This window comes from Corella eumyota, chromosome 6, assembly GCF_963082875.1.
Source record: "Corella eumyota chromosome 6, kaCorEumy4.1, whole genome shotgun sequence".
Classification (NCBI taxonomy): domain Eukaryota; kingdom Metazoa; phylum Chordata; class Ascidiacea; order Phlebobranchia; family Corellidae; genus Corella; species Corella eumyota.
The window spans coordinates 5332281-5356412 of NC_137495.1; the positions used below are offsets into that span (position 1 = coordinate 5332281).

At 30.9% G+C, this 24132-nt stretch overlaps 3 protein-coding genes across 6 annotated transcripts; all 3 read right to left on the bottom strand.

Annotated features, from left to right (window-relative positions):
* Positions 1-1425: 1425 nt before the first annotated feature.
* On the bottom strand, positions 1426-5427 carry LOC145755707 (plasminogen-like). Its single transcript, XM_082571955.1, has 14 exons — positions 5391-5427; positions 5152-5275; positions 4934-5028; positions 4551-4749; positions 4149-4285; positions 3823-3988; positions 3527-3663; positions 3173-3268; positions 2876-3005; positions 2424-2574; positions 2208-2316; positions 1952-2088; positions 1663-1779; positions 1426-1559 (listed from the first exon to the last, which is right to left on the bottom strand). The coding sequence occupies exons 1-14, from the start codon at positions 5425-5427 to the stop codon at positions 1512-1514; spliced, it is 1683 nt and encodes a 560-aa protein (XP_082428081.1). The 3' UTR covers positions 1426-1511.
* Positions 5428-5476: 49 nt separating this feature from the next.
* Positions 5477-11251, bottom strand: LOC145754670 (neurotrypsin-like). Of its 2 annotated transcripts, XM_082570769.1 has the most exons (12): positions 10973-11251; positions 10253-10417; positions 9759-9985; positions 9531-9642; positions 9270-9449; positions 8285-8470; positions 7696-7814; positions 7414-7544; positions 7124-7201; positions 6681-6961; positions 6421-6581; positions 5477-6051 (listed from the first exon to the last, which is right to left on the bottom strand). In XM_082570769.1, exons 1-12 carry the CDS (start codon positions 11211-11213, stop codon positions 5887-5889), a joined length of 2046 nt encoding a protein of 681 aa, XP_082426895.1. In that variant the 5' UTR covers positions 11214-11251; the 3' UTR covers positions 5477-5886. The 2 variants fall into 2 exon arrangements, with proteins under 2 accessions (XP_082426895.1, XP_082426897.1); XM_082570771.1 differs by lacking the exon at positions 8285-8470.
* Positions 11252-12305: 1054 nt separating this feature from the next.
* Positions 12306-23187, bottom strand: LOC145754948 (semaphorin-1A-like). Of its 3 annotated transcripts, none has more exons than XM_082571123.1 (21): positions 23107-23187; positions 22592-22731; positions 22453-22503; positions 21857-21967; positions 19648-19747; positions 18704-18796; positions 18010-18155; positions 17707-17830; positions 17159-17210; positions 16890-17061; positions 16610-16799; positions 16350-16432; positions 16206-16244; positions 15959-16110; positions 15251-15428; positions 14979-15081; positions 14601-14876; positions 14210-14491; positions 13480-13605; positions 13297-13365; positions 12306-12996 (listed from the first exon to the last, which is right to left on the bottom strand). In XM_082571123.1, the coding sequence occupies exons 1-21, from the start codon at positions 23177-23179 to the stop codon at positions 12869-12871; spliced, it is 2688 nt and encodes an 895-aa protein (XP_082427249.1). In that variant the 5' UTR covers positions 23180-23187; the 3' UTR covers positions 12306-12868. The 3 variants fall into 3 exon arrangements, with proteins under 3 accessions (XP_082427249.1, XP_082427248.1, XP_082427250.1); XM_082571122.1 differs by having other exon boundaries at positions 13297-13368; XM_082571124.1 differs by lacking the exon at positions 14210-14491 and having other exon boundaries at positions 13297-13368.
* Between the last annotated feature and the right edge of the window lie 945 nt (positions 23188-24132).

A 24132-nucleotide genomic window follows, 5' to 3' on the forward strand; every position in this document is an offset into this window, starting at 1 on the left:
ATACAACGTCTGATTACTAGCAGGAATTAAATTGTGTTCATTCCAAAAAACTTCTGTATTTAATTTCAAATAAGACGATTCAGAAGTGACTGAATCTTTTTTGGATATAAAAAGAGATTCGTGTCCATGATGTAAATGGCATGGTAAAATTAAATCGATTTGGATTTTCTCGTGCAACTTTAATACTTCACAGCGCAAACTGTTGGGGTCCAAAAACAGTTTACCGTTTGAAGACCCTAATAAAAACATTTTTTATTTATTTTTACTTTAAAAACTATTTAAACATCAAAACAAATGGAAGACTCGAATTAGTTTCAGATTTAAACAAAGAATTTAAAATCTTACCATATACTAGCCAGGGTTCGCAATACATATAAGTTTTCTTTGTTTCTTTTGTAGTAGTTTTCAAAAATAATAATGCTGGGAATGAAATCAAACGTTTTCTTAAAAACTCTTTTTTTTGACATATTGCTTGAGACAAGTAGTCTATTCCCAAGTAAGAAGGCATTATTTGTCTTATATCTAAATATTTAAAATTTAACTATAGCTAAACCTAAAAAAGTGACAGTCAAGTAACCCAAATACTTTGGTTTATGAGAAACTTATCTTATTGATCTCAACTTTTGCACTAAACTAAAATGGTTTGTTTTCTAGACGAGAGTCAGAAGAAGGTTAATAGCGTTAAGTTACTGTTTACTTGTTTATTTTTCCGTTATATTGTTTTTAAAATGCGTCATCAAAAAACAACAACAAACTTACCAGAAACATAGAATTTTAGCCTCCTAATGATGACGACATAACATTATGACGTAACAGACGACAAAATAATGGCGGCAAGTTAAACCACAGATATATCAATATTTTAATATATATAACTTGGTCAATTAATTTACCTTTAAAATAATTAAATTAAAGTATTTCTACTTGTACGAGAAAACAAATCGGAGGGGGCTTTTAGATAAACATTGCCCAACCCACAAAAACTGAAATTTGTCACTCTGCTGGACATACATTTCGCATAAGCTAATTAGTTTTTAGTTAACATTCATTTAATAGAGAAGTTTTGTGTAATAATGATTTTGTTCAATGACTTTGTTGTTATATTAATAATCCTGGTTTTTATATAACGATAATCAAAGTAAAGTACCTTAAGGAATTCTGCCTAGCAATTAAGTAGGCTAAGTTGCTTACTAAAATAATACAAGCCCGTTTTTAAAAAACGTAAATAAGCATTTATTTATTAACAATATGTTTATTTTTAAAATAAAAATAAAAAAATACAGAATTTTAACAGCATTTACGAATAAAAAACTAGTGGCACAATAAATAAAATCAGTAGGGAATAGTTTTAAAATAAGCAAAAATTAAGCCCCAATATCCAAATCGAAATATTTATATTTTATTTATATTTCTTGAGCATATTATTTAAAATAGAAAATAAAGTTTTCTAATTAAAATAAAATGCTATGCAAAAAGCACATCAAAACCAGAAATCTTTAATTTTGTGTGATTTACATGGAACTTATGATATTATTTATCCATTCATTATAATAGTAGACCTAAAATAAATAAAAAATTAAAATTTGCTTCAAATCATTTATAATAAAATGATATATAATAAATGATAATTATAAAGTTAAATTTTTTAAAACAAGTACTTACATCTGTGTATACCCCTGGTTTATTGGGCAAGGCACATCCGATTCCCCAAGACACAATTCCAATTAAAATGTACTTGCCATCACTGTTTAAAGCAGCCAAAGGCCCACCACTGTCACCCTAAAAATAAAATATACTTTCATATTGACACAAAAACTACTGGTAGTAAAGTTAGTGGTAAAAAGTCAAATAGAATAAAATTGTTGAAGAAAAATTCTAATGCAAATCATGAATGCTATTTCATCTACAAAGTGTTAGTATTCATCAAGTAGGATAACATATTATTTCAAACCTTGCAAGAATCAGTTCCTCCGTCAATAAATCCAGCACAAATCATTCCTTCAACCACACCACCCACTAGTTCAACACATTGTTCTAATGAAATTATTGGCACTGATGCTTGCCTCAGAACAAATGAAGATCCAGTATCTGTTAATGAAAAAAATTCCACTTATTTATTTTATTTTGAATATTTATAAAAGCTTCTAATTGTCCCGAAATTTGTGCTATAAATTATATATACTGAAAAAATGAAAACAAAGTCTTACTCATAGTATTTCCCCAACCTGATACAAGTGACATTGTTCTGTCCTGAACTGGTTGTGTGTTCAAACAAATTGGCTGAATGTATTCAGTAAACTGCAATGGTTCTGTAAGCTATACAAAGTATAAAAAGGTTAAATAAAATATTGAAATATATTTTTGTTTATATTTAGTCTTAGTGCAAGAAGGCAGACTTACGAGCTTTACAAATTTTACAATACCTTTAGCATGGCAATGTCATCAGTTAAGGTAACAGGGTCGTAGAGTGAGTTCAGAACAATTTTCGAGAATAAAATCTTTTTTTGAGTCAGATCATCAGAATAAACATGATGTTTTCCAACATATCCATAGTAGTAAGACGGTAATCGGTAACTAAATCCAAAAAAATTAATATTAAATAAATAAATAAAAAAACAAATAAATAAAATTTTAGTATTCTTCTTATCCTTAATGAAAAAGATGACCTCACAACATTAGTAACTGTGACCTAATTATTAGATTTTAAATATTATTAATTTTAATACCTTAAAAATAATAGGACCACAAGGCTGCAAGCAACCGTAAACAGTCGGGATTTAATCCAGGACTTTATGCTGCAAAGCCCAATAATCCTACCACCACATTACAGTAATATATATAATAACTGGTAAAGGCCTACACCAAATTTGATTACCTTGATATACAGTGCGCAGCAGTTAGGATCCAATATTGACTAATTATGGATGCACCACAAAAGTGACGATGAGTGTCTGCACTTCGAAGAGAGACTTGCCAAGGAATGCTGCCAGGGATTGCTTTAATACCTTTATTAAATAAAACAAAAACAAACATTAGTTGCAACCCAATTGTTAGCAAATAATATTAAATTAAAGTTAAAACATTCATTTTGAACATTTAATTGTTTACTTGGGCCTATGCTATGATTGTTAGTTGTGCTTTTGTTAGTTAAGTTGTATTAAAATATATGTACCTCCAATAATGCGAAAAGGGATAGGAATTCGAACTTCGGTGTCAGTGTGTCCACAAGTGGCTGGAGGAGCTAATGTCGCAGGTAAGGTAGTATGGTCTAAAAGAAATAATAAATTAAACATATATTTTGTACAAGATTGTTACTAAGATTCTTTGGGCAGAAAAATAACTATAAAAAGTGGTTCAGAATATAAGACTTTGGGTTTGATTCCCACCACTCCTATAACATCCTACAGTAAAATACTTAAAATGTTCACCCATGACCTTTAGAATAAAAGTGTCGAATTCAACTCCATCACCATAGTTGTGACTTATGTCTCTACATTTTAATCTGGCTTAAAACAACAAAACTTACCTGTACAATCTGGTACATCACAATAATCCCAATTTTTGTTTGGATCTAAGGTAAAACACCACGGTCTTACATCACCATCAGGGTTTCGACAGTAATTGTGAGCACCTAAACCCCGATCAGGAAATCTCAAAGGAGTGCTGAAAAGTTTTTTTAAAAATTTTAACGTCTATATATTTTTTAATCGGGCAACAGTATTAACCCAATAAAGTATAAAATAGTTTATAAACTAAAATATAAAGTGTTCTACAAAGATACAATTTCTCGAATTATATTTAAAAAATTAATCTTATACTTACTAAATATGGGAATGGGGGTAGGATACCACCCACACCTGGCACGTTATTCCGGTTCGAGTTTGATCAATGGTACCCCGATACCCTGTGATATCCTCCTCATTAAAACAATTAGTTGGTAGAGCAGAAGTAGTAACTTCGGGAACCGTAGTTGTTTCAATGATTATATCTTTAATTAAAAGAATTTTTTTAAATTGTAATAAAAAATTGGCCTTCATTTTTATTAATGTTAACTTAATAAACAAATACCGAGTAACAATGTAGCTTCTAAATTTTAAAATAATTGTATTTAAGCACAAATAATTCATATTATTAACAGTTAAGTGTACCTGCACAAACTGGGATGTCACAATACCCCCATCTTTGAAAAGGATTTGTTGTAAAACACCATGGTTTACTATCAAGATCTGGACTTCGACAGAAATTATGGCTTCCAAGTCCTCCATTTGGATAGCGATAAGAAGTACTTTAAAAAATAATTAAACAAACCAATTAACAATTTTTTTATGTGTGACTGTAACTTATAATATGATTAATAAAAAAATGTGAATAATGGGAATTGAACACAGGATGATATATGTTGATAAGTGGCTTCTGGCTATCACCACATGAGGTCCTGTGTTCGATTACCATTGATTTCATGTCAAAGTAGCCCAGCAAAATGCGATGAAATTTCTGACAAGTAGTTAAATAAATTTATCTATTTTTAATTGAAAATTGTTTAAACTTACAAAGTATGCTGATGAGGCAATTGTGCATCCCACGACTGGCAAGTATTGCCGTCGATTGTTTTGTGAGTTGTTCCTCTGTAATCGACCGCATCGTTTTCTACATAACAATTTATTGGTTCGTCATGGATTTCTGTTGATGTGTCTGCTGTTGTTGATATTGCAAAATCTCCACTACCTGCAGCATCAACTTGCGATGTACCTGTGGAGGCACATACAGCCAAAAAAATCATTACTTACTTTTTAAAAACTGGTATGGATGCACTACAGAAAAAATACAACGTCTTTTTCGGTTTCGTTTAACTTTTGCTTAATACGCTTTTTAAACGTTTAAAAAGTAAATACAGAAAAACAGCTCGTGAAATTTTTTAAGCTGTTAAACTTACCTTGACCGCAATTTATTTTTGAACAATGACGTATTTCCCATTTTAAACCACTGCAACCACCATATCCAGACTCCCCCTCAATGCAAATTCGAGTTCTAAACGAAAAAATATTGTAATAAAACTTTGGATATTTTAAAATAAACTGTAGAATTACATAAACAAACCCTTGACTAGCTAATAGAAAATTTAAAAAATTAAAATTCACATTAAAAACTTACTTGTAAGAAATCCCACTTCCACACGTAACTGAACAGGGTCCCCAATCTGTCCACTCCGACCACTCTCCTTGTTCATACAACGGTTTTCTTATGAGAAAACTAACGACGCATTTTCGATAGACAACTAAATTTTTAAATAAATAATATTTATTAACGGACCCGATGCAAATATAATTATTAGCTCTAATTATTTTGTTAAAGATAATCTATGGTATCTTAGTAAAAAATCTATTACTTACCGCTTAAATACAACACTAACAAAATTTGGTTTTTCATCTTAACCTACTAGAAATTGTTTTGCACGTTTGTTTAATTTATTCCAGGACTGATATTTTTATATATTTGTGAGGGCTATTTTGGACAAAGGTTTTTTTTAGAAGGTGGTAAAAACAAAGTACGGTAATTATTTCAACAAAGGAATAAATTGGCTATAATTGATACTATTCACTACAATATCGAGACAGCAAAACAAAGCAACTTGCAAACATGGGATTATCTCAAAAACATTTTTTTATATTTGGATTTCAAAAATAGTATTTTTAATTAAATTATCACAACATTTTACGAAATTCACATAACGCAATATAACAAATGGATTATCATAAAAAGGTTTGTACATACATTACACATGGAACAAATGAACACACTTTACATATTGCGTAAACACAAAATAAAATATAATAAGATACTTCGAACAGCTTTATATGTTAAACAATAACAAATTAATTATTTTTATTAATTTGAGTTCATGTTTTTGTAAATCCAATTCAAGTAATGCGAGACTCTTGTGTAAACGCCTGGAGTCAATGGGTCAGCGCAGCCGTAACCCCAGGACACGATTCCTGTCAAGTACCACGAGTCGTCTGTTCGTTGACACATTAGCGGGCCCCCACTATCTCCCTATAAAAAAAGGAAAAACACATTGTTTAAATTTAATCTGGATGTGTAAAGGTCAACGCCCAAATTCAAAAATAGAATAAAATTTGTTAATTGGCACCAATTCTTTAAATGCCTTAAGCCGTTTTGAATTTTATTGATCGTTTTATGTTGTTTAATAATTTACAACATTTGAATTGTAATTTACAGGTGCACAAGACAATTAATTTAAATGTAGGCCTCTAAATAAAATTTATGGCAATATTTAGTGGGGCAAAACAGACGCCACATTCAATGCAACTACTGGAGCCTTTGACAAAGCCGGGCTCCAGACAAGCTTGATAGACCAATTGCACAAAAAAGTTTACAAACAATAGAAATGTAATTGTTTACCTGACAAGCGTCTACACCACCTTCGTCATATCCTCCACATATCATACTATCCGCTAATAGACTATAATCTTTATCGGGATCGTTCAATGACTTGCACATTTCGTTCGACAATATTGGTATGTCGCCTTGTTGAAGAGAAACTGGAAAAAGCGATTCGCCTTCTACAAATATTCAGAGGCTACTATTTTAAAAGTTTTTTTTTTCATAAAAAAAAACAAATATGTTTGGTGATTAACGTAAATTGCAAAAATTTGTATTACCTTGATTGCCCCACCCTGCTATCCAACATTTTGATCTAGGAGCAGGCGACTCACTCTTGTCATTGGGCAAACACACGGCCGATGTGTAGTTGTCCATAAGTATTGGACGGTTTAGTTTAATCAAAGCAATATCCTGCCTTGGAATATCAATGTTGGTAAAATTGTGGCCAACAATGTACTCGATTCCGATCGCAGCGCTTGTTAAGTCTTGACCAACGCTAGAATGCTGACCAGCCACGACGGTCAGATATTTATTTTCGTTTCGTCCTTCAGGTATGTGCCTGTTTGTGTATATTAAATTTAAAGTGCGAACCTAAAAATTATTATGCCCAATAAGTAAAATGTGACAATGCTTAAAAAGTAGTATGGCTTATAAAACAGTAAAATTTTGATTTCATGGGACTGTTTAGAAAGTTAGGTTTATACTGCTAATGCCCTCTTACCTGAGCTGTAAGCAATGTCCGGCTGTTAATACCCATTGCGGAGCAATTAACGCTCCTGAGCAAAAGTAAACATCATTTCTAAAATAAAAACACAAACAAAATTTGTTAGGTTGACATCTATTATTATATAGATGACTATTAGTAATTTATGAAAGCTTGAATTGCAAGTTTTTTCGTATATGGTATAGATTAAAATATTTGGACAAGTATGTATCGTCAGTTAAACACATATTTTGCTTTTTATTGCCGTTTATTTGCAATAAATAAAAACAAATTTTTTTTGGACTTACTCTCTTAGTTGTACAATCCAAGGCCAGCTTCCCTTTACTGCTTCTCGCCCACCGACTATTCTTAAAGTTGGTTTTAAGGAACGTAAATCGGGTTTTATATTTTGACGACCACAACCCCAATCTCTGCGAAACTTTAAATAAAATACAACGTTAAAGCTAGTCTAAATGTTATAAAGTACATCTGAAGCAGTATTCAAATCATTTAACTTGATCGTTGTAGCAATCCTGGTATAAAGGATAAAGAAAACATACTAAAAAAACTACTGAAAACTCGTTACGAACCTCGCAGTTTTTACCCCCGTATGGCTCTGGACAAATACACTCATATTTTGTACTCGATCCCAGAAAATCCCTGCATATTCCACCATTATCACAAGGTGCGGTAGTGCACGGACTGTCAGCTTTATCAAGAAGGTTACAGAAATAGTTTTTATACAAAAAGTACATAAAATCAATAAAGAGATTTTTGTAACGCTAGAGACTAAAAAGAATTTATCTATATAATTGTATATAAATATATATGTAAATATATATGTATAAAACCAAGTGAAAATAATAAACAAAAAGCATGAAGCCACCAAAACAAAATGAGATGACACCACACTACAAAAGAAAACTACGTTTAAACCTTATTTCAGATGAGTTCCAATGCTGAAGTAAAATTGCTTTTGTATAGGCCTGTATATATTTTTAAAGGTACGATATTTAACACATTGGCAATTAATTAAAATATGTCAAATGCACAAGTATTGTAAAAATGATTTAAAGTCTAATGTTAATCAATAGTTACTGGTGATAAAATGATTTAAATCTTAATGTTAGTTTACAAATCACTTAACGTTAGTGATGATAATGATATAACAACATGTACCTGTTACGTAACAATGAGGTGATTGTGTATTGTTAGTATGATCAAAGCAGCAGCCGAAGCTGAGGCATGATTCTGCATCCCAGTCTGCTTCCCGGAGCCTGTTTTTACTTCCCGGGTGCTCCCTAAGGCAAGGGATTCTAGTATTGGAATTTATTTGGCATTCTGGTCGAGGGAAAGAGGGAGAAACTACAAGAAACATGCAATGAAAGAAAGAAAATAAGCTAAACACCAATGACAAGTAACAGTATAGAAATAGTTTGCACCTACTACTAAATTAAGTTAAGTTATTTGAATCAAGTGTTTTTTTAATTAAACTAGCTTAATGAATTTGGTAATTTATCCTTAAAAGAATAACCAAAATACAAATGTTAATAATAATGGATTTATAAATGAAGTTACAAGCATAACCGAATCAAAATAATAATAATAATCTTAAAGACTACTTATATAAACTATATAAATGCTACATGTTTATGTCAAATTCCGTAAGATGCTAAAATTCTACAAGCGAAATAATAAGCAGATTTGCGCTTGTAAATACGAGAAAAAGAAAACCACTACAGCATATTTGGAGACCACTAATGCACTGAAAAATCCTTACAGGACACCAGAGGCGGGTGTGCACCAAATAAGGATAAACTTAAGCGTATAGCTGCTTATGCACAAAACAAATAATTCAACAAACACACCCGCTGAATATGCGCATAGGCCTAACTTAGCATATTACAATGCAAAAGACTACTCTGTGCAGCGTTACTGGTACGTTTTTACAGTACATGGATAAACTTGTCGTGTTAAGCCAGAAAAAAATCTATTCCAATTTTGCCATAGTTAGCCTTATTTAGCCAAATGCATTGTATATGCATCAGTATATGCGCTTTGGCAACAAGGCAAACTTTATGACAATACTGATTTTGCGCTTGAGCCCTAATTAAAGATAAAGCTTATGACTTATAGCTAAGCAGTTATAACAATTCAAACTTACTTTTTAAACATCGTGGTTCTAATCCCGTCCATTGTTGTTTGTTTTCGCAATGTCGTCTGCGATCGCCAACCAGCACCGATCCTTCGTTACAGGAATGCTTGCAGTACAGATGGTCAAAGGGAAAACGGGTATACAAAAAACAAAGTGATTTTGTGTCTTCGGAAGATGTCAAAGGACAACCTTGGATAAATAATAAATTTCTAGTGTTTTTATATGTTTCGTAGCCAAACTGATATTAATACAAAACACATTTTAACTTACCACAAATCAATCCCGCTGCACTGTACTCTTCATCACATTGCAATGAGTTGTAAGTGTCCCATCTTTTAGCTTTGCAATCCTGTATTGAAGATTCTTCGCCAGTACAACTTACCTGAAACATATAAATCGTATTCTTTTCGTACAACACAAGATTGTCTTCGCATTTTTTGACTAAGCCTACTAAAAAAAACGAAAAATTATGTAACAAAACATAAATGAAAATATTACCTTGGACATGATAACAGGTCCTCGACTTCTCCCAAACTCCATCTTTGATCTCGCAATAACGCCTCCGACTTTAAAACCAAGCTCCCTGCATATCACAGTCGCATCTCTCACGTCCCACTCTTTCCCACAAATTGAACCCCAGACCCCATCTGGAAGTAAAATTTCAACGCGGCCCATGTAAGATAGATAACTGCCCGCCAGTCGGATATCACCAATGTTGTTTTTCTCTGAATATCAATATCAAAAAAATTATCCGCGGTGTAACGGTTATAACATCGGACTGCGAGGCAAAAGGCTTCTGGTTCGAACCGCACCAATGCCACACTATTCGCCTTTAAGCTTGTTGTTTACGGATCTTTTTAACACATCACAACAACACACATTTAGTTTAAACAGTCGCTTTAATATACATCAGACTAAATCACCTTAATATACACCTATAAAAAAATGACCTTGTTTTTAATATATTATACATAATTAGTGCAACAAAATACCTTCAACAAGATTTCTTCTGACCAACAAACTTCTGAGCTCATTTGAATCTATATCTGAGCCGAAAGAATAAAATGAATTCCCCAGTGCGTTGTCATATGAATTATAAGAATCGTAGGAATCATAAACTTCATAATCCTTTTCGGGTATCTTAGTTTTCTTCGAATCTGTTTAAAAAAATTTAGCGTTATTTAACTCCAAAATATTTTAATTCTCTACCGTTTCTACTCATACCTTGGCATGTCTAAAAATGTTGCTGCTTTAATATATTTTACCAATAAACTTTTAATTAATCATTAAACTCAAGCGCAGTTTAATTTGTGAAAAACTTTATCTAATAAGTTAATTTATTTCCAAAACATTTGTTCTGTCAGCTAAAGAATTTAACTAAATAAATCTAAAAAGCAAAAACAAATTTCTGTTAAAACTATTTTGAAATCCAACGAACTAGAAACTCTACGAAGCGTTTTCCAAGTAATTAGCACAAAACGCTAATATTATTTATTGCTTAAAGTTACGCCTTAGTTTTTGAAGAGGTAAGGCTAAATTAACGCTAATGAAAAGTAATTACTTTGAGCAAATTACCATTAATCAAGGGCGTATTTAGACAATTTTGCTGTAATTAGAATATTTTACTCATTGATATGTACGTTATAAGCGTTTATTAAAACTGTAAATGTATATTTAACTTTTAAGAAAACTAAAATTTTTGAAGGTTTTACCTTTATATAATTTTACACCCATTTCTTTAGTTATTTTGTTGCTGGTTTTTAACATATTGTTTCCGTTAATAATAATGTCTAATAATACTCCATTTGAGGATATGTGTTCAATCCCCGTCGTGGTAAAATTTTTTTCTTCGATAGTTTTTATTAAATTTATTCCCAAAGCGTTTATACGTTGAAGTACAGCAAATATGATGAACTGTCGAATCAAAATGTTCTTTACTTTAAAAGTATCCATTTGAAGTTTTCAAAATTATCTTATTTACAAGTTGGTATTTTTCATCTGTTTAAAAAAAAAATGTACATTAAATCGTCTCCCGAATAAGAAATAACACTTATCAATTTTAAAATTTAAACATATAAAAAATAATCAAGTAACTTTCAACAACCAACTCTTTATAAGTTAAAAGTTTACGAATGCCAATTTTCGTAACCTTAGGACGATTATAAATGAGCATAAATAAACGAACCTCAATTTAATTTATTTTGTCGCTCAAGGCACAACCGATGACTATTTTGTAAACAGTCCCGGTTAAATCATCTTATTAAACTAAACTGACGTTATACTAAATAAACAAACTGAAGTTAAGTTAAATATAGTTCCGTGTTTTGCGATAGTTATTTGGCGATATTTAAATGCCAATTAGGGCTTAATAGGCTATTTCACACCTTAAAGTTAACCTGAATTTTTACCTAAATATTATAAATTAGGTTACGGTAGTGTTTCTTAATTTAATTCAAGCGTCTGAACTAACCTTGGTATTTATTAAAATCTAAAATTTACAGATATTATCTTGTAGCTATGACCTATAGTACAATACAAACTTAAGTTACTCGACACCTTAACAACTTTTTCGCGGTTCTTTTAAATTCTCTTAAAACAGATTAAAGTACAGAATTTAGCTGCTTTTTGCCTTAAAACAATGCAAGGCTGTCTATTAAAATATACGAAAGCTTTTTACTTCGCATATCATCTAAATTTAAGTGTTAAGCTTTTATGTAGATATAGGTGCCTCAAGGGTATACGATTTAGGTTAATTTTTGTGATAAGTTAGCGAATGTTATTTTAAGGTAGTACTACGAATCGCAGAACTTTAAAATATTGAGTCATAAATTCTTACTAACTGTTATATAAAGCATTTGTTCATATTCTGCCAGTAATTAATATATGAGTATTTAGTATTATTTTTCCTCATACAAAACATTCTCTGAAATTTAAATATTTTATACTTAAAATGTATCGATTTAAAATTAATAGTAAAAGATATTTAAACTTAAAATTTTAATATTAAATCTAGTACAATTTTTATTTAAATAAATAACAGGCAGTCATTAAAATTTAAAATGTTATAAAAACGTAACACCCATGCTATATGCAACAGTCTACAAAGAATTATACAATTAAAATTTATAGGAGTTGTTTTCAACAAAATTAAAAAGTAAAATTTTTAAAAACAGTAATATTTTTAAATTTTTAATTCAACCCTTTACTACGTTTGGTGGTTCTGACTTGCCATAAATAAAATTGATAAAAGCTTAAAAGGTTAATAAAATTTGTACAAATGAATTTTTTCAACAATATTTTGAAGTAAAAAACAAACGTTAAAGTTACAGTGATACGATATACAATAATAAATAATGAAAGCAGCATTTTTAGCAGTGCAATGTTAAAATTTAGGTAAATAAAAATCTTTACAATCCACATATTACTTTCAACCGTGCTAATTTCGGACGTTTGATCACGTGACACAGATTTTGTGACGTCATGGAAAAATCCTACATTAAAATAGATGTCGCATCACACAGTTACTCGGTCGACCACACAAACGTTGTAAATTACGTCACAACACTTAGTCATTTTGACGTCATATTGGAATTTATTTTTATCTGACATCACGTGTTTGAAAAAACGTCCAAGTTTTCTTTTTCGTTTTCGTTGGTAATATCTTGGTTGATAAAACCGTTTCCATTTTTATGGTTTTCTCCCGAGCCACTTTCTAGTGTGTTATAAGACACCGCACCTTCAAAATAGTTAGTATGTATTTATTTGTTCATCCTTGATGTAAAAAAAAATTCCAGCCTAAACATGGTTATAGTAACGTCCACACCGCCTTACTCAAGTTACAACAAGGCAATAATGGGGATCAAACCTACGACCTAAAAGTAGTGATATTTACTTTCCATATCGCTGATTACTTAAACCGTTGGCAAAAATTACTTTTGTGATTTTAATGCAGCCAATAAAATATGTTAGTTATACGAAAAAGCAAACATGGATATTTTTGTTTAAGTTATGCATTTTAACCTTAAAACAATTTTACCTATTTGGCCAGGATCTGCAAACCAGAGAAAGAAATAACGACGTTTAAATTTCTTATGCAAGTCCGAATCTGCTATAAAAAAATAAATATAATTTGCTTTTTAAAAATTTGTGCGACCATGAGGCAATTCCATTACATTTTTTATTATATATTTTTATTTTTTATATTTTAAAATAATGTTACCTTCAGTTAAATGTCTTGTTTTTCCAATTGTCACGTGGTGTTGGACGACAATACACATAAAAAACAAGGCCAGAAGAAATATACAGATGAAGCCTACTATAAGACCCGAGGAAGCTTTGACAGAGCCTAATCAAATTACAAATTAATTTGATAATTAAAAATTACCATATATATATATTATATTATATTAGGTATTATAATCTAATATATAGGATTACATCAAAGAAAAAAAATAATAATGATTAGTTAATTTTAAAATAAGATTTTTAGAATTTTGAGGATAAAATTCTACGTAAGTTTGTAACATACATTAACATCAGGTTACACTGATATTAACAGAAATAAATAAATTCCAGAAAAAAAAATATTTAAATCAAACTGTCTTTTTTTGGGCAAAGTTAAGATAGTTAATTTGTTAACTTTTGGCGAGAATTCGTAATAACTTTTGTGTTCTTAGCCAATAGAGTTGGTTCTTTTATTATATTTTGACTAAATTGATTAGTTGTTATTCAGTAAAAGTAAAAAAAAAAAAATTTAAATCACCATTTTGTGCATTGTTAATTTTCAACATTATAGATGATAAAATAACATAGTTAATCGTTCGTAACATGCACCACCGACGAGCAAAATAAAAACGTCAGATTTCCCTGACGCTGACGTCACGAGGTAAAAATAAAAGTAAGTACACCAACAGAACGAGACATCACCAATGACCTGAGATATTGTTTACCTTGTGGACTGACTATAGCCTGCGTTTGGGGGGCTAACCGACTTGTTACAGTATTTTCAGGTGCGATTTCGGTCAGAGGTAAACTCGCTGACGGTGAACTTGTCGAAGATGAATCGACCAGGGTCGTAAAAGCACGTTGCGTTGTACTTTCACTGTGCGTCGGTCGATTCGTACCCGTGGGGATTAATTTAACCTCATTGGTTGTAATCTGAGAGGTTGCACTTGGCTCAGCGGGGGTAACTTCCTTAGTAGGGGTTGTTATGGCAACTGTTGTTATAATTCCTAGACGGGAATGTTGTCCGTTTGCGAAAATAATTTTTTGTCCAGGTTTTTTTAATAAAGTAAAATTTATCTTAGTTTAATTATCAAAAAAAATTTCACTTGAACTTACCCCCGAAAAAATTCTCAGTCACGATTTTTGACTTGACGTAACCTGCTGACTCAGCAAATAATTGAGCTCGGTATTCCCTGCTGGGGTTCAGATCACGCACCACGATCGTCAAAGTTTCTAAATTGTTCGACATCAGCACGTAGCTGTTGATTACGTCATTGTACGTCAAGTCGGAAATGGTCAAGTTGTATGACGTGGCAAAGGGAATTGTTGACCACGTGATTAGGACTTGGTCAGTTTGCAAATCAAATTTAGTGAACGTTGGATGAAACAAAACTAGAAAAAAAAATTGAAAAAAATAAAGAACAAAAAAAAACAAAATATTTAATATGAAAGCAAACAGAATTGGACTCAAATGTTACTTGGTACAAAACTAACCTGTTTCGAATTGTATTGTGGCTGGTACACTGATTGTATCTTTACTCATTGTCCATACCGTTAGTTGATATTTCTGTCCAGCAGAAATCATGCTTTCATTGACCTGAAAAACAGTAAATTTAAACATCAAAATTTTAAATTACGAAGTTTGACTTAAGGGCATATTTAAAAAAATATTACATATTCGAGGGCTAGGATTTGGAAGCAAAAGATTGTAACATCATCTTATAATAACTATGCGTTTATATAATAACTTAAAAAATAGGTCATACCGAAATTTCGTTTTTAAATATGATTTGATCAAAAATTTTTGAATTCCCGTTCTGTAATTTGACCCGATATCCACTCGGTAGGTTTTTAGAATCGGGAGCTGCCCAAGATATAACAATTGGAATTTTTTCTGCAATTACTTTTAAACCACTGGGTGGACTTGGATCAGGTGAGCATGTTCTAAAAAAAATGTTTACAGTTTATTTTAGTTTGACAGTGATGGCATTGGGTCGAGAACCGGTAGGTTTCAAGTTCGAGCCGCGCCGATGACATATATATTTTTTTTTTACCTAAATTTCGTTAAAGTGGTTTCAGGTATAGGTTCTCTTTGCTAGTATTGGCGGATACAGACCAAAATACTTCGCTCCGACAACTTGTATAGCGATAGCGAAAAGCGATCGTGCCTTTAAATTCGCAAAGCCGCGAAACCATATTAAAAAAGAGAAAGAAGGGAGATTTTTCGTTCGAGTAAGCTAGCAATCGAGTTTTTAGCAAACCATTGCAGTTATAACTCACTGTATAGGCGTGGGGCAGTGCATTTCTAATGTGTTTGGCAAAACCAGTTAAAAAGAGAATTAGCGAACAATTATGCTTATTTTTAGAAGTTAAACAGTATTGAAACATTATACCTTAAATAATCTCGACTACAACACTTTTTTTACTTACTATCTAAAAATAATTTTATACTTCATATAATATATGTTATGTACCTTGAAGAAAAAACATTGTTTCTGGCGTCCACACATTTCCAGTTAACCCAGTCGCACAATGGGTCCGATTCACAACTATGACAATCTTGGTACAACTCGCAGTTTGATAAAGTAACCAGAATGATCTCTTTTTGTGTCACCACTACTAAATTCTATAAAAAAATTTAAGCATTTATGTAAATTTGGAATTCTTTTATGGGTTTTAGATTTAATTCTGTTATAAACACCAAAAAAACACTAAACTTACTTTTTCACTTGTTGAAACAGACTTGATCAATTGGTTACCCTAAATAAAACAACAAAATTAAAAAAAATAATATTTTAATTTTTTAACTTAAACATTTTTAATGTAATATAAGGCTAAAACAAGATTAATATTTTAGTCGCTTACCAAATCAATTTTGTTTTCAGTTAATAAAAGATTTTCAGAAAAATTCAATGGAGAAATTCGAATTTTTTTATAGGACCCATCAGCTGAAAATAAAATAAATTATTCATTTTGAAAAACAATTTATCTGTAATGTTGTTTAAATCTATTATTTAACCTCCATAAAAAAGGTTTTGTTTTTAATGTAGGCCTATGCTAACGAAACTGTGGCAATGCAATTAAGCTACTTGTTAATGCAGGGCTTAAAAGAAATTAAAACTTACCCTTTATCAGATAAACAATATGAAAACGTCCTCTTTCGATGCCAACAACAAAAGAAAACACATTTTCTCTGTCGATGTAAGCCGGTGTATTAGAAATGGGCTGAATCGCCTTCTTAATCAAGTTTTTGGTGGTAGCAAATAACTGATAAGTCCCGCTTGTATCTTGCGTAGATATGCCTTTGGCAGGGCACTAAAAGTAACATTTAGCTTCTTGTTTAAGTTATAACCATTACAAAACAAAGAAATCTCCCATTTAAAAAAAAATTTTTAAATGACTTACTTGACCGGGCAAAAAGGCGGGTTCGGGTGTTGCCGCGAAATGAGTTTCGCTGTTCTCTGCCGTAGCGTCGTAGTACAAAGTGTTATTATTTGGAAACACTCTTCCGTCCATGTAAGTGTCGACATCTTTTAAATCAAACGAACAAACCGCTGAAGTTGTCGTTTCCCAGGTGCTTTAATAAAACAAATGGACTAATTTGCAATGTAATAGGCTAATTTCCAATGCTACAAATAGACAGAAAAAGTTTTCAATTACGAATTATTAATTACCTTGGAAATGTAAAAACCCCGTAAACGGTATTTCCAATTTGATATGTTGAGACTAAAAATAAATAACACATCAAGTTAAATTATATTACTCAAACATTAAGTTAGCATAATGCGAAGTTATAAGATTTGTAGTTTAAAAGATTATTCAAAAACCCATTTGTTTAACAGTTATGTATGCTAGCAGTAAAGCTGGATTTCCCAGACCGCAAAGGCTAAATCGCCAATATAGCAGCTGTCCCCAAATCCTTTGAGTGACAAATAATATCAATAAAAGTTTTTTAAACTACAAATCAATAGAAAGTTTAATCGGGTTAATTCCCACTGTTCTTTTAACGTACCGTACCTTTATGTAATATTAACACTTAATTCTATAAAGGCCCAAAACTGCTCTACAGGTTAAAAGCCAGGCAACTTAACATATTTAATTTAAGAAAGGCAACTTGAAATTTTGTCCAGGCCATGCCAGTTATTTCATTAACAAGCTGAACAGTCTACCTTCTTACAGACTTAACCCCATGAAATTTAGCACGGTTTGACAATATATTTACCGAGGTAGTTGTAGTATGTGTTGAGAGTTCCTGTTTGTTCTCCCCCAGGAAAAGGACACAGAAGCCTCGCTTTAACAAACGTCATCCATTTATCTCTGCTTTGGACACTGCCGCCCTCGTCATTCTAAAACCAAATTTAAAAAAAAAAACAATTTTAATGTAACTATATTTAAAAGAAATATGTTGTTATACCTATAGCCACCAACTGCTGTATGTTATTTTAATGGCAGTTGGTACCGTAAGAGACTTAACCACTTTTAGAACTTACATAAGGATTAAGGATGGTATATAAATAGGTTTTACCGTGCAAACTCGAGACACCATTGCGTATACACTATCTTCATCTTGTGCAAAAAAGCCATCCGAACTAAAAACGTTGCTGGACTCCCGAAAAAAATTATAAACAAAATCTTCGTTGCTTGAAGTATACGTGGCAAGAAATACGGGGTCTAAAAAATAGTTAAAAAATAATTTTTTTTGGTTTTATTTTTTACTGTAAATATAAAACTAATTTAGAGTTAATTTATTTTAATTCTGCAATGTTATATGATTTTGTCGCTGTTGTTGTGTTATTTTCAGCATTCTTTATCTGAGTTTTAATTTGCCTAGAGCATTGCATTGCTTATAAAAGATACCAGATATTAAAATAACACTTAAATTTCGTGTAAAGATGGTTATCAAGAATGATAAAGCTTTAGTAAGGAATTTTAAGTGTTATTAATGATAATAACCAACAGGCAATTTGCGTAAACACTTATGCTAGTTATTTTTCCAATCCCGCCTTTGAAGTGCCTTTTAAACTGCAAATATATATTAATGTGAAATGCCTCTCTATAGGTTTGTGTAGCATAGCTACATTTTATAAATGTGCTAAATAATTTAGCAGCTGACGCGACTTTACAAATAGGATTGGCAATTATCGCATTTTGGTCAAGTACTGTATAACATACAATATCAGATCTTGGTTAGGATAATTCAAAATGTCACATTTTTTTACCTCGAAACCACGAAGTTTGGGATTGTAGCTGATTGTTTGCATCGCGGAAAAAATTGCATTCGGACGGGCAGCTTGTGATATAAAGCTCTGGATCTGCAAATATCAAAAAATAAAGAAGTACTATTTAAACCGTAAAGTACACTTTTAATTTAATTGGAGGGTTTCAAGTTGTTATAGAACGCTTATTTTTAGGTATTATTATATTAAAAATTTTAATAAACTATTAAATTTGCCAGATTTACATAGAGTTCAAAAGTTTGTGCATAGTTTTACGGCATTACAAAACAAAAAATCATAAATCGGTAACAATTCATCATGATTCATTTAAAAACATTTCGACATGACGTACAAGCTTCCGCTGGTATTGTTTTTTTATAATACACTTAGCACTGGTAACTTAAACTAAATTCTTATCGAATAGAAACAAACCAAGAAATTCCAGAGAAAAAAAAACCACAGTTTTATAAGCCCAATAACGTAAAGCATTCATTACTAATACCTTATTACTGAACATATATACATATATATATATATATATATATATCAAATAGCATTTTAATGAGCTAAAAATTTCGTATGTAAGCGGTCGTATTTTTTTTGGTTAACACTTCTATGGCCATACAATGCATATAAATACACTTCCCACCATATTATATGTTTAAAGTATTAAATATTAATGCAATAAAAGGCTTATACTAAGACAATACGCATTTAATTATGATAGATTAAGAAACAAAAAGAGTGTGGGCTATAGCAACAGTTCTATTTTTAAACAAAATAGTAGGCTTAGCAACAATGAATAATTATCAATCTGACATATAACTATTATAAATTTAAACAAGTTATAATAAAACTAATGGTTCGGCTTTATTTAATACATTTATTGCTAATAATTATATGCAAATTATGGTAACAAAATTCTTGATTCATTCGAAAAAATTTACCTTCTTCGTTTTTGTTGATCATCACTGAGTGAGTGAGTTCGTTTACGTCACGTGACATCCATTTTTTGGGATTAAGCTCAGCATTAACGCGTGTGGAGTTCTAAACAAAATTTGAATAGATTCATTTTAAATATTTGGCGTTAACGCAAGGCCATTAGGGTCTCGGGTTCGATTCTTGCTAGGTATATAACCATACGGTCTGTAGGGTCTTGGGTTTAAACGATGCCAGGCGTATTTGTATACGCTTAAAGTCTGTTATTACTAAAACTTTAAAATTTGGCGGTAAACAACAAACGGTTGGGCATATTGTGTTACTTAGGGCTCAAAGTTTTTAGTATTTTCCTAATAACGCATTATATTACGCTAGGGAAATGGCAATACGACAAATCGATAGAGTATATACAATATGATGCTAACTGATAGAGTTTATGTACATTTCCTTTTATTTTAACTTGTCTGTTGTATAACTTTTGTGTAGTTGTTTTCAAATTCATAATAATTCTGTATCACTTTGATATAAAAAAACAATTGTAAATTATAGAATTTGCCGAGCTGTACAAAACTATGTGAACTTGTAAAAAAATTTAATAAAATTTAACCCAAAGTAAGTTTTAAATTAAATCGTTTTGTTTTTATTGTAAATATCAGCCAGACGAAAACCGGTTTATAATCTGTAATGTAAACAAATAGATTAGCGCCCAAAATATAAGTTTACATCGTTTCTCATAATTATTTATCCTCTGTGTGGGAAGGGCGACTATAAGGTCCAAACATAGGTTAATATTTATACCCGACCCAGTCTCGAGCTGTCTTAGGCAGTTATAAATAATCTTGGCTTTGTATATTGAATGATAAACAACCTACTAAGTGTTTTTTTTTAAATCGGGGTTAAATAAAACCCATTTTAAATTTTGAATACATTTTTCATAAATTAACAATTAAAGGATGAGTCATAAATCCTATAACCACATTAACCAATACTAAGATAACCCACAAAAGCGAATAGATAAAGCGGTACACTCACTGTGGTCTAGACAATAAAAATAACACTCATTTAAAGTGTAGGCAAGCATTTTTTAGCAGGTTTTCATAGAATGTTACGAAACGGTAGTGAGAATTGTATATTGTTTTTGAGAACCCAAAATAAGACGGAAGCTATTACGCGCTCGTATGTTCCCACCATTTTTTCACGCTTGAGAACGTAATTCTACTATTGTTTTTAAATAGATAAATACGCCTTAACTATAATCAATCAAAAATGAAGTTAATTTGTTGGTGTTAAATAATAAATACCAAATATATAATAATAAGTGCCACAAAAACCTTGTGTAAATTATTTTTGGGATAACTTATTTGGTTTCACAGTTTCGTCGATTATAGTTTTCAATATCAGTAGAGTTAAGAAAAAAAAATTTGTCCATTTTTAGATCAAATAAAATGAAAAATCGAATTTCAATATCAAACACAACAAGATTATTTCTCTTATGTGGATTTCAGAATTTCCCGGATATTGATGACGTCATCTGGCGAATGACGTCGTCCATTAGTTCGCCGTGTGTCACAGACCAATCGATAAATACCACATACTGTGTAAAACGCTTTTGGGCTATTTCTCTTAAGGTATTTTAAACTTCAGAAATAAAAAAGCCCCGCTTTACTACGAATTAACCCCCTCCCCAAAAAATATTTAACTTACCATTTTTAAGATAATTTAATTCTAAATGTCACGAATGTGTGATAGTGAAATGTTATGCCACTTCTCTAAATGCTATGGTATTAGACAGTTAATAAAGATATGAGACTAAGTCGGAAAAGTCATTAAAAGACATTTACGTTTAATCGGAAATCATTCAAACTGTTTCTAGAATTTTGAAAACCGTGGGAAAATAAAAACAAACTACTGGGCAGTTTTTTTATCGATCACAAATATGGTTTTAAACCTAAATGCTACATCGCAAAAGCTGCACGATTTATTCCAATACGTATAGTGTACATTTAAAAATAGCTATTTTTCATACGCCTCTATTTTAATACCTTAATTGTTCTATTATTTCATTTAAGCGTGTTTATATTCGAAAAGATAACGTTTTCAGTAATTGATTGGTGTTTTTAATTTCTACTGATTTTCTAATTTCAAACGGCCCTTAAATATTTAAACGAAATACAATTCCTATCATTAATACAATATTAATTACTTGGCTTATCTTACCTCTGTATAGAAATAGAAGCAAGTTCTTATGTAGGAGTTAGTTCCACATATCAATAGAGTGTTGTCGTTAATTTTCTGTATCACTTTGATAGCGTTAACGCAGTCGCTGGTCTAAAAAAATACAAATTTTCCTGTAAGTACTTGATTTTTAGCTGAACTAATAAAAACACAAAATCAAGTGTTAACAAAAGGTACAATATTTTACAAACGTTTTTAAATTACGTATTATTAAACTGGCATTTTGTATATTAAAGATAGTAATTATAATAGTTAGCCTTAACTTAACCATTATATAGCGACACACCCTTTAAAGGGTAACGGTTAAAGGAAGACATACATACTTATATTTACAAAAAAAGTTTTGTATTTACAAAAGGAAGTAAACTATACAGGCTTAAAACACTGTAACACTATATAAATAATACATAACGGCCTATGTTTTTAATTTAAAGAACGCCTACGGTACCGTTGCATTTTTTTAAAGCCTTAAAGATTTAAGTCGCTTTGGATAAGCTTTTCCTAGGTTTTTACCAAATATTGCTTTTATAAAACAAATTACTTAAAGATTATTCTTAAAAATAAATATAAAGTTTTACCCGAAATGCTAAACATGTTTCTAAATCGGAAGGGACTGACAAAAATTCCGTCTGCAACAAAAAAAAATATATATATATTTTTAAGCAAGGTTTTTGACATTCTATTAATTTCACCCAATAATAAAGACACAATAATAACCTTTAAAAGTGTGGCATTATCGTAGACGGTCAAAAAGTAATCAAGTCCAGCAATTAACGTTTTGTCGCCAAGGTTCAGGGCCAAACCAAGGTTTTGAACAGCACCAGTGCTATTTAAATTGATTTGGGACGATCGTACAACTAAAAACAACAAAATAACATTAAAAATAAATACTTTTACGCATTTTTGTATGGTTGTAAAGTGCTCGGCCTGTAAAAAAATTACGAAGAGGGGTCTTATTTCAAGTAGCTTAATTCTCTTTTAGCTTTTTAAGGCTTATCAACAGGTCAAGATAATTTGAATTAAAAAAATCTTATTTTAAAATGCAAATATTTATATTCGCCAAACTGTATTTTAAACCTTTTTTTTAGTTTGTTGAACGCTTTACTTTAAACCTGACATAAACTTCCTTTTAGTTTTATTTTAACCAAATTTATAAGACTGCCCTAATGAGAAAACAAAAAATTTGATAAAAAATCATGCTATTCTATTTTAAAAATACAAAAAGACCTTACCTGTTATTTTATATAAGCTTACGATTAAAATAATGCTAAAAATTTTGAAAGTTTGGTCTGGCTTGCACTGCATTGTGTTGTTGTTTCTGATCGATTGATTGTATCTCAGCCCTTCTGGCGCTGCTATTAGCCTAAAACAAAACGAGAGAATGCCCCTTTTTCTTTATTCTCTCACATAAAAAATGTGAAAAATTTTTGAGTTAATTTTTTAAAATTATAATTTAAGTAGAAAAATGTAAAATAAATCAAATTTAAATCACATTAAAAGCAGGTGGGATTAAATTTAGTACCTTATGTTTTCTTTGTCATTATTTAATCAAGGTTAAATTACGTTTAAACAAATAAACTATTTTAAATTCAACAGAGATATCCCCTAAGACTTATAATAAATAAATATTCTTGTAAACTTTCTTTTTTTATGTATAAATTATTAAACTTATTAAACCTTCCGTAATAATCTAACAATAGTTTATAAAAAATCACAAAATGTTTTTTTTATTAAATTTAAATTACTAGATACATATTGTTTTAACATTTTAATTAAAATTAAAAAATAGTTTAAACCAATTTTTAAAAATTTTACATTGTCAAACACTACAAGAAACAGAATTCGCTTTTAAATAAATAAAGGGGAAAATTCTAGGTCTCCAGGTGGCAAATGAAAAAAATGAGGTTGCAATTGCATTGACTATCAAGTCAGCCGCGATTGCATTTGACCAAAAAAACTGAATCGCACCCGACGAGTTAAGAGCCATTAGCACAAGCAACAAAAACGAAGAAAAGGAGCAAGTTGCCGCACTCCAAAACAGGCGCTTGACCATCGAGTTTAGGTCAGGCGACAGTTTGCTGTTTTTAAAGATCTTCAAACGGCTGATAAAGCTCCAGTCGTTGCTAATAGAGTTACGTCTGTATCTTAAAGGATATATGATTAACAGTAACATTGAGGTTTGAAAAAATACGGTTAAAAACCCGAAACTAAGCAGGGATGGTGCCACGAGTTTAAGAAAAGTCGATGTAGTCCAAATT

Coding starts and splice junctions, on each gene's coding strand:
- LOC145755707 (XM_082571955.1), bottom strand. CDS start 5,427: ATGAAAAACCAAATTTTGTTAGTGTTGTATTTAAGCG. Junction 4,750..4,933: donor AAAAATAAATTGCGGTCAAG/GTAAGTTTAACA, acceptor GTGCCTCCACAG/GTACATCGCAAGTTGATGCT. Junction 1,780..1,951: donor GAGGAACTGATTCTTGCAAG/GTTTGAAATAAT, acceptor TTTTATTTTTAG/GGTGACAGTGGTGGGCCTTT.
- LOC145754670 (XM_082570769.1), bottom strand. CDS start 11,213: ATGGATACTTTTAAAGTAAAGAACATTTTGATTCGACAGTTCATCATA. Junction 8,471..9,269: donor AGAACCACGATGTTTAAAAA/GTAAGTTTGAAT, acceptor TGTTTCTTGTAG/TTTCTCCCTCTTTCCCTCGA. Junction 6,052..6,420: donor GTGGTGTAGACGCTTGTCAG/GTAAACAATTAC, acceptor CTTTTTTTATAG/GGAGATAGTGGGGGCCCGCT.
- LOC145754948 (XM_082571122.1), bottom strand. CDS start 23,179: ATGCAGTGCAAGCCAGACCAAACTTTCAAAATTTTTAGCATTATTTTA. Junction 18,797..19,647: donor GATCAACAAAAACGAAGAAG/GTAAATTTTTTC, acceptor TGATATTTGCAG/ATCCAGAGCTTTATATCACA. Junction 15,082..15,250: donor TATTTAAAAACGAAATTTCG/GTATGACCTATT, acceptor ACTGTTTTTCAG/GTCAATGAAAGCATGATTTC.